Source organism: Ictalurus furcatus, chromosome 20, assembly GCF_023375685.1.
Source record: "Ictalurus furcatus strain D&B chromosome 20, Billie_1.0, whole genome shotgun sequence".
In the NCBI taxonomy this organism is placed as follows: Eukaryota; Metazoa; Chordata; class Actinopteri; order Siluriformes; family Ictaluridae; genus Ictalurus; species Ictalurus furcatus.
The window spans coordinates 23,079,128-23,089,127 of record NC_071274.1 but is presented as its reverse complement, the minus strand read 5'-3'; the positions used below and the strand labels follow the sequence as shown (position 1 = coordinate 23,089,127).

Genomic DNA, 10,000 nt, shown 5'->3' with positions numbered 1-10,000 from the left:
CGTCCGAGCATTAATGACCTCCGTGTGCCAGGCGGCGATCGTCTGTGAGTAGTAACGTCCGCTTTTAATTTTATTCCGTTTCAAATTGATTCTCCACGGCTCGTGATGATTGCGTAATATTCCGTGGTCGCTCGCAGGCGAGAACCCGTATAGGGTGGACGTGGAGCAGATTACCCAGAGGGCCAAGCTGCTGCAGAAGTACCTGGTGGACGAGCAGAAGGAGCTGCAGGCGCTCTACGCTCTCCAGGCTCTCATGGTGCGACTGGAGCAACCGGCCAGTGAGTACAGTCCTGATTGGTCAGAACGGGTCATCGTTCAGGCCGTGTGTTTCTGTAAGCGTAGCGCAGGTTTATGTTAACGAACACGTTATCGTTCTTATGGTAACGGCTCGTTCACAGCGACTCCAGTGTAAGAGGAACAGAACACTTGGGTGGGGACGTGCTGTTCTAGGGGAAAAATCAACTCTCTCTCACACACTTTCTGTCTCTCTCACGCTCTCAGATTTGCTGCGGATGTTCTTCGACACGCTGTACGACGAGGACGTGATTAAGGAGGAGGCGTTCTACAAATGGGAGTCCAGCAAAGACCCGGCCGAGCAAGTGGGCAAAGGCGTGGCTCTCAAATCCGTCACAGCGTTCTTCACCTGGCTCAGAGAGGCCGAGGACGAATCGGATAACAGCTAAAAGCAAGAGCGCCCCCTTCAGTCCGGGAGCTGTACTGCGCTGAGGGGAAGGACTACAAACTGAACTTGAACTTGAAGCTCATGAAGACTCGAGACAGTCGATGGACACAGACTACAATCACTTCCCCCCCCAGTCCCTTATTACTTTTTGGGGGGGAAAAAATAAATAAAGGTTTTTTTTTCCTGTCTGAGGGGGGAAACGCAAATTCATTTTATGATTGCTTGTTGGCTGCGTGCCACGGTTGTAGTGGATGAAGGTTTTTTTTTTTTTTTTTTTTTTTTTTCCTTTCTTTTTCTCAAGAAACCGTACACGAACCCAACCCCTCCCCTGTGCTGCTCTTATTAACCTGTCAGTGTAGATTATATACGCAGCGTTCGTATACGAAATGCCGACGTATACGACGCACTGGAGGCGTGAGTGCGATCACGCTGTTAACTAGCTCTTAATTAGGGATGTGTTTTCCCTCTGTGTACGTAAGAAGGCTGGTGTTATTTTTAACATGTAAGGAGGAACGTGCTGGTATGGCTCGAGTATTTACTGACGGATCTGAGCTTCTGTTTTGTTTTCTTTTGGTTTTTTTTCTTGTTTTTGCTGTAAGAGCAGGCGTTGATCAGAACTCATGGGGATGAACTTTGATCTTTGATCCTTTTTAGCTGCTGGAAAAAGGGTCACCATGCTTCCTTGTAAGCCATCCCTCTGTTCTCTCTCTCTCTCTCTCTCTCTCTCTCTCTCTCTCTCTGTGCGCGCCTACATGACATTTCTGCATTTTTTACCTCTCGGGGGTTGCGGGGGGCGGGGGCTTTATCCCTCATCTTCTCCCCCTGTTGAGCAAAGCCTGCGCCATTTAAAAAAATAAAAAATAATAATAAAAAATGTAAATCATTCAATAAAGAAGAAAACTTGAAGACTAGACAATAAAATAATCTGAAACAACTGAGACAGGAATGATCCGAAAAGCCTTTTCTGCTCACAGCGAAGTGGGAAACACATTTTCAGGAGAGTTCTGTACATATATATCTGAAAGGGTTTTTTTTTCTTTCTTTTTTTTTTTTTTTTTTTTTTTTTTTTTTTTTCTTTTCAAAAAACTAATAATTAGCAAAATGCCGTTTAATGCCATTCATTTTTTTTCCCAGATAGAAATGGCAGTTTTCTCTTGTATTCTATATTTAAGATTTGTGTTTTGTTTTGTTTTTTTTCCTTCTTCCAGGTGAGAGGTGCTTAATAATCCGTTGATTACAGTTTTATTGAAAAAAAAAAAATGTAAATATTTTTTTTTTTTGCTTTACTTTATTATTTAAGGATTTAATGCTTCTTTCACATAAGAAACTGGAAAACGCTGAAGAAACATGACATTGAAAATAAAAGACTATAAACTTGCTAATGCGCGTGTGCTTTAACGCTGTCGTTTCTCGACGTTTCGCTGCTTTAATGAGAGTTTTGATTTCTGCTTGTGTTCTGGAGGCCCGCCGCGTCCGGACCGGGGCAGGTAAACCTCGGCGTCCTGTTCCCCGTGCGAGAGAGAGAGGACTTCTTACATCTCGAACAATGACCTGAAACTTTTCTGTACACTTTAACGGCTGTTCCTAAAGAGAATCTACATCTAAACATCACCATGTAGTATAAACTAACTTTGATCTAAAAGTTCCACTTCAGTACTTTTTCACCGTTTTACACCTGCAGGTGTTTTCATTTTGTTCACGGTAGAATGTATCTCCGTGCTCAAGGTGCACTTGAACCCAGTCGAGCGTGTTTGACTCATTTTCACTAAAACCATACAGGAAGTGGAAGTTCTGACGTTGACCGTCTGATCACTGCCTTAAGAAGTTCTTGATCAAATCGAGTAGGTGTAAGATTTTGGTTGGAGATGAAACCTGCAGGAAGGTGCAGCAGCGCTCCGGGAACAGCGTGGGTGACCGCTGCTCTGGGTGAACTTCATGAACGTCAGTGGTTCGAGGCAGGAGAAATCCAGCTTCATGTGATGGGGTGAAGATGACGCGCTCGACAGAACAGGACTCCACCTCGACCCGGAGTGCCCGAGTGCGAGAGGAAAAAATCTATAAATCATAGATTTCGTTCTGTATCCTCTGCACTACAAACAATGATCTCTAAGGCAAGTGACTTAGAAAAACTATATGACCTAAAAGTATGTGCACCCCTGACCAAACACCCGTGTCGCATTCCAGATTGATCTCCTCCCACCCCCTAACTTTTTTTTTTTTTGGGGGGGGCCCGTGTTACAATAAGCTCCACTTTTCTGGGAAGGCTTTCCGCTAGATTTTGGGGTGTGGCCGTGGGGATTTGTGTTCCTTCAGCTACACGAGCATTAGTGAGATCGAAGTCAGGCGCTGATGTGATGGTGAGGAGGCTCCAGTGCATCCCTAAGGTGATGAGTCAATAGGGCTGAGGTCAGGGCTCTGTGCAGGACACTCGATCTTCTACCTTCACACACCACGTCTTTAATGGTGCACTTATATAGTGCTTTTATCCAAAGCGCTTTACACTGTTTCACATTCACACACACACAGACTCACACACCACCGGTAGCAGAGCTGCCATGCAAAGTGCTAACTTGCCATCGGGAGCAACTTGGGGTTCGGTGTCTTGCCCAAGGACACTTCGGTATGTGTAGTCATGTGGGCCGGGAATCGAACCGCCAACCCTACGATTAGTGGACGACCCGCTCTACCACCTGAGACACAGCTGCCCGTCTTCATGGAGCTCACGCTTTTTGTGCGCTTTGTTTCCTGATTCTCAGTTCCAGTGAAGGGGAAAGTTTGTATATAATGCTACAGCGTACGGAGACGTTCTATATGATTGTGCAGACAACAGTTTGGACAAGAACCACGTGTGTGTGATGGTCTGGTGTCTTAGTGGTTAGAATGTTCACCTCACACCTTCAGGGTTGAGGGTTCGAGTCCTGCCTTGGCCCTGCGTGTGTGGAGATTGCATGTTCTCATGTTTCCTCAGTCCAAAGACGTGGTAGGCTGACTGGCATGTCCGAAAGTGTCCATAGTGTGTGAGATGGATTGGCACCTCATCCAGGGTGTCCCCGCCTTGCGCCCCATGCTCCCTGGGGTAGGCTCCAGGTTCCCCGCGACCCTGTAGGATAAGCGGTGTATATATAGAGGATGGATGGATGGATGGATGATTTAGTCAATTTGTGACGTCACAGCTAGCTCTTAAGGTAATTAGCATATTTAAACGAGCCCCTGGTGACGAACAGAAGGTTGGTGTCGGCTGTAGGATGTGATGGAGGGTGTTGAACGGGTTAAAGGTGTGTGGATGTAGATTCCGGTGTTCCTGCAGGAGTCGGGAGCAGAGTGTTGTGTCTTTAAGGAACAGGTGGCTGTGAACAGTGACGCGTTAATGGCACTCACAGAGGAGACATGAAGCCTTTCTGCTCTCTTCCTGAGCCGTAAACGAGCACAAAGCCGTTATTAATGCTTCCTTCACAGCCGTCGTGTCGCGTCTGGACGTGAATCAGGATTAAGCGTGTTGTTGCGGAGCTGGGACTGATGTGTGCGATGCTCCTGACCGCTTTACCCCAGTTCAGTTTAAAGGTACGTCTTCGTCTTCCATCTTTCTGTTTATTTCATTTTCTTTTCTCTTTTTTCCCCCCCTCTCCCTCTCCCTCCCTCCCTATTATTTATTTCTCGTGAACGGTGATTCATCATCTTCATCTTCATCTTCATCATCATCATCTTCATCATCATCATCATCATGTCCCCGGTGCTTCTGCTCGGTTCTGGATGAATCCGCGGCACTGACAGAGCTGTGATGTGCTTATTTTTTATTAGCATTATTATTAGTATTATCATGATTGTGTGTGTATGTGTGTGTGTGTGTGTGTGTGTGTATATATGTGTATATATAAATATCCATATATTTCCGCTGAAGGCGCAGTTTGTACGCCATTAGATCACAGAGTAGATGCGACAGCGGCCGCCTTGTTGCCTGGATACAAACCTGCGGCTGTGTCTCAATCCGCGATGCTGTAGGGTTCTCACCAGAACATCAGCAGCACTTATAAAGGTCGTGATTTTGGCTTCAATACCTGGATATAGTGGAACTGTACTAGATCCAACACTACTACTACTACTACTACTACTACTACTACTACTACTACTACTAATAATAATAATAAGCTAATAAATGCAGAATTTTCCCTGTTTGAAAAGGTTGTAAGTTTGAACCCTTTTTAGAAATCTAGAACCATTATTCAAGGAACAGAAGCTCAAAAACATAACTCCTAAATATCTCTAAGCATCAGTACACTGTGTATGTTTATATATCAGATATACAGCACACTTATCACATCAGACACACACATCAGATATACACACTGCACACTCGTACAGTCGAAGACCTTCGGGTCGTTCTTCAGTTGTCCGTCAGGGGAACCGGTCCTATGTAGATCTTTACCAAAGTGTGTTCCTTTGCCAAAGATTTACAAAGACGTACAGTCCATTTCCAGAACCTTAATTATCCAAAGAACTCTTAAAGAACCATTTATTATAAAAAAAATAAAAAGTGTTCCGAGTATCAAGAACCTGCATGTCAAACTGCTGAAAGGTTCGAGATACGGAAAAGAAGATAATGAGAAATAATGTGGAGTTTGTAGCGCGTTAATACATCTGCTTCAAAAGTACTGTACAGGTGGTCCCCCCCCAACCAGACCCCCCCCCCCCCCCCCCCGCCCAGCCCCAACCCTTTCCTTTTTATTTATTTATTTATTTATTTATGGAAGTAAAGAACCCTAAATTACCCGATGAGCCCTGTGTATGAAGTGGATAAGTGTGCGGTACAAACTCCATCATTACGCATTATTTTCTTCATAATAGAACCTGGAAATGGTCAGGTGTGACACGGTTCGCTCTTGGATAAAAGAGTTCTCGGAAAGTTCACCGGATAATTAAGAGTTCTTCCTAAACGAGTTGTGTTGAAAGGGAAAACTTTGATAGAGAAACACAAAGAACCTCCTTTAAGAGTTCTCCCAGTGAGACAACCAAAAAGCCATTTAAAGGGTTCCAGACTTTTCTAACAGTATAGTTCTGAAGTCCTAAAAAAAAAGATCTCCTGTTATTTACAGAACCCTGTAACCGTGTTCCCCTGTCGGAAATGGTTCCAGTTAGGAGAACCTTTTGAAGAAAAATGTGTGAAATGATTTCAAAACCAATGAAATAAAGTTTATAAAGAGGAAATCTGGTTTTATCTGGAAATCAGACGATGGATTGTTCGAAGTACCTGAGAGTCAGGGTTCTCAAAGTTTTACAGATGGAACCTTTTCACTGTAAGATAAAAATCATGGACCCTGTAAGCACAGATTTATTTTAAGAAACAAAGTTATTTATTTTTTAATTAAACAAAATCTTTATATATATATATATTGCCAGTGATTTTTTTTTATTCCGAACTTTCCACAATTTTTATTCAAATTGTCGTTAAATTGGAGTAGAATTTCTTTATAGTTATGATTTTACTAATGGTAAGTTTCTACATCTGTTCTACAATTAGAAAATGCCAGACCCCACTTTGAGAACCAAAGCCTTAGAGGACCTGCGGTGAGATCAGGGTTCTGTGGAGATGAAACCAGCTGTAACACGAGTTCTTGCTCTTCAGCTGAAGAGGATTTTCTTTATGGCTGTAAAATGAAAATATTAGCGTCTGCTGCTCGTCTGCTTTAGTTACGATGTTGACCCTAGAAATGTTTACATCAGCACTTTATCATTGATTACAGTACAGAACGTTTTTCCCCTCTCTTTCCTAGAATAGAGTGTTCCTTTTGCATAAATTTGATCAATTAAAACAATCCATATTCATGTAAACAGTGTATAATGTACAAAATCAACAACGTCAATTCTAATCATTTACAATAACGTATTATTTTTTTTTTGGGGGGGGGGGGGGTGTATATGGGGGGGTATATATTGAACATTTTTATCAGTAAATATAATATGTGGATTTCTTGAGTTCATACTGATGTCTGGTGAAAATTTCATGTGAATAACCTCACTGGAGATATATTTACTGAATAAAAAGTTTGACACGTTCAGTACTGATTTCCCCCGGTGTAAAGGAAATGACTGAAATGCTGTATTATTAGTTCAGTGTGACAATTCTGAAAATTATTCAAGGAAATAGCCTTGAATAAAGCTCTTAGCTCAGCATTAACACATCGTCTGTTTAGGAACGAGGGGTCGTCGTCGCGTGCTTCATCATCTGTCTAGTTATTGTGAAGTTCTATGCCAAATGAACATTCTATACTAGTGAAGTGTTCATGTAACCCCCCCCTCACCCCCCCCCCCCCCCCCCATGCTTGGTGGTTACAGTAAAACCCTGTATGCACTCTCTCTCTCTCTCTCTCTCACTCACACACACACACACACACACACACACGGAATATATTAGTCCTGACAGTTTCATAAATTATTTTGGGGTCAACTTCCGGATTGACGCTGCACACACCCCATTTTATGACGTCAGAGCTAAGGGCTCAGTCACATAAGATTTAACTTTCACTTAACAGGTCAGAAAGTGTGCTAATACTTTTGCACAGTTTTGTATGTAGAGTCCCATGTGGAATTGTGAATGAATTGGCTTTCCGTTAGCTTTGTTACCCGTTTCCTCTCTGAGACCCGGATGGGTTTAGTTGTTGTTGTTGTTGTTGTTGTTGTTGTTGTTTTCCCCAGCGGTAAAGCAGCGCCGGATGTTTTGTGTGCGCGCGCTCTCGCCCGCTGTTGCTCCGTGCGCGCGCTAGTAAACGGAGGTTAATGACGTGTTTTGCAGCAGGACCAGCTGTTTCAGCTTCTCACCTGTTGCCATAGCGACGCTAATTACGTCGCGAGCCGAGCTCAGGTGGCGGCGCGCGCCGATTTCAGCCTCATTTGAATCCCAAAGCCGTCTCGGTTTTTTTTTTTTTTTTTTCCGCCAGCAGACGCGTTTCCCGGCGCGCGCGCGCCTCGTCTTTAATCCCCGATCACAACACACCTCACCTTTCACTCCAGTTCCATCCCCGCGGCGTCACGTGCGCGAAAATGATGACCGGAAATGACCGGATTTAATTTCCCACGCGCTACAGATTTCACACAGTGATTTAGTCTGTGTGTGTGTGTGTGTGTGTGTGTGTGTGTGTGTGTGTGTTTATTTATATATATATATAATAAACTCTTTGGTTGTTCCAACAGGAGAACCCTTTAAACTAAATGTTTCCAATGGGGTTCTAAATCGGACCTGGTTTGTTTTTAAAGCTAAAACCCGAAAAGAACCCTTTAAGATGTTAAACTCCTGCCAGGTTCCAGGTATTAAGAAGAAAATCGTGACCCCTGAAAGTTCTTCTTTCTCTTTGTCAGATTAAACTTCATCAATTCAGAAGACATCCCCAGGTCTCCACTCACGAGACCGAAATGAACGTTCATCTCCAGGAGAACATGGTTATTAACCCTGATGTTACTGAAATCACTCCCTTCACATTTTTAATCAAAGTCAAGCAACAACAAACCAAAATTCGAGGGTGAGGCAAATGAGGATCTCAAGAGTGTGAAATAAATTAGCAGCCAGAAGGATATTTTTTCCTAGAGGAATCTGGAGGCTGGTGAAGCGCTGGAGCCTTCACCCTGAACGAAATGGAGAAGCATTCAGGAACTCTCCAGAACCCTTGAAGAGTGCATCAAGACCCAAGAGCTGAGCTGTAAATGATCTAGGAATGAATGAAGAAGAAGAAGAAGCAGGAATTTGAAAATGTTTCAGAACGATACGATAGCACTCGATTATCCAATGAGCCGTGAAGGAGCCCTTTCCCCCGATCGACCACTCTGTGTAATAGAATCTTCATTTGAAATGGCGTGCGTTTTACAGAAACGATGTTCACTTGAAGTCGTTTTAGACGTAACGCGACGTGTTCATTGCAGAGGAGCGGTGTTCGTAAAATACTTTTGATCTCCAGTTCCTTCATGAAGGTTCTAATCTGAGCGCAGCGCTGATATGAAGAGTCGATTCATCTGAGATTTTACAGCTCTATTGCTACACAATCTAGAGACTCGGGTTCTTACGCGTCTTTAAATAAAGAAAGAAATAAATAAAAGTCTGTCGTCGCCCAGGTGTCCGTATCGTCCCGATCGGGGCGTTCAGTCGTCCGAAACAGGCTACAAATAACGTTCAAACGACCATGTCTGCGTCCGTCTCGGATAATATCGGCAGATCCCCGTGTGAAGGTTTATCCCAGTTGTGGCAGGACGACCACACGCTGCGAGTTATGCCAAATAATAAATCCGATCTCGTCCGAGCCGCTGTTAGAGAAAACGAATCACGATCCAGAACGCTGCAGCGCTGTGCGATTATTAATACCACGAAACCTTACAATCCCTGAGACGGCTTCTGTCCTTCCTCATGATGATTATATATAAACATTCCTGATGGGCAGGGGGAGGAGGAACGTCGGCCACTAACAGGGTGGTGTTTTGAATAGTTTTGCTGTAAGTGTTTAAATGGTGGAGGGAGGAGCCATGTGCCTCGTTCCTCACGCTGCTGTGTCAGGGAGAGAGAGAGCACACGGCCAAACGGCTGACTCGAGGATGTAGTATCTGGTTCCTAAAGGCAGAGTTCAGGTGTGTGTCGGAGTTACTATAGCCTCGACACACTGCCTCGTCACACATTCTCTACACACTGCCTCGACACACTGCCTCGTCACACTGCCTCGACACACTGCCTTGTCACACATTCTCTACACACTGCCTCGTCACACATTCTCGACACACTGCCTCGACACACTGCCTCGTCACACATTCTCTACACACTGCCTCGACACACTGCCTCGTCACACATTCTCTACACACTGCCTCGTCACACATTCTCTACACACTGCCTCGACACACATTCTCTGCACACTGCCTCTACACACTGCCTCTACACACTGCCTCGACACACTGCCTCGACACACATTCTCTGCACACTGCCTCGACACACATTCTCTACACACATTCTCGACACTGCCTCGACACATTCTCTACATACATTATTTTTTAATTAATTAACTGAATGTGTGTGTGTGTGTGTGTGTGTGTGTGTGTGTGTTTTATGTTGAGTGTAATATTAGATGTAATGCTGTGGAACGTGGGTGAAAGTCGGTTCCTGCTCTGTTGTCATAGCAGCTACAGGCGGTTGTTCAGTTGTTCCGGAGGTTTCCGGAGGTGACGAAGGCGGTTAGCGCAGGATTGACGTCTCTGTGTTTGTGTTTTTCAGATTGATGAGCCTGTTGAAATGCTCCCGAAATCCAGAAGAGCCCTCAGTATCCAGGAGATCGCAGCGTTGGCCAGATCATC

The 10,000-nt window shown here is 44.3% G+C and overlaps 2 protein-coding genes across 9 annotated transcripts in view; both read left to right on the top strand.

The window, feature by feature from the left end:
- eif4g1a (eukaryotic translation initiation factor 4 gamma, 1a) overlaps nucleotides 1-2,064 on the top strand; it is a 31,280-nt gene extending 29,216 nt beyond the window's left edge. For all 8 annotated transcript variants that reach the window (XM_053652173.1, XM_053652174.1, XM_053652175.1 and 5 more), the window contains 3 exons: nucleotides 1-44; nucleotides 138-278; nucleotides 502-2,064. The exon at nucleotides 1-44 is cut by the window's left edge and continues 38 nt beyond it. In XM_053652173.1, coding sequence (XP_053508148.1) covers nucleotides 1-44; nucleotides 138-278; nucleotides 502-683 — 367 coding nt within the window. In that variant the 3' untranslated portion in view covers nucleotides 684-2,064. The remainder of the gene's footprint in view (nucleotides 45-137; nucleotides 279-501) is intronic.
- A 1,626-nt stretch (nucleotides 2,065-3,690) lies between these two features.
- Nucleotides 3,691-10,000, top strand: part of fam131aa (family with sequence similarity 131 member Aa) — a 16,611-nt gene continuing 10,301 nt past the window's right edge. Inside the window, exons 1-2 of the mRNA XM_053652186.1 lie at nucleotides 3,691-4,243; nucleotides 9,921-10,000. The exon at nucleotides 9,921-10,000 is cut by the window's right edge and continues 8 nt beyond it. Of these exons, the coding sequence (XP_053508161.1) occupies nucleotides 4,199-4,243; nucleotides 9,921-10,000 (125 nt within the window). The 5' untranslated portion in view covers nucleotides 3,691-4,198. The remainder of the gene's footprint in view (nucleotides 4,244-9,920) is intronic.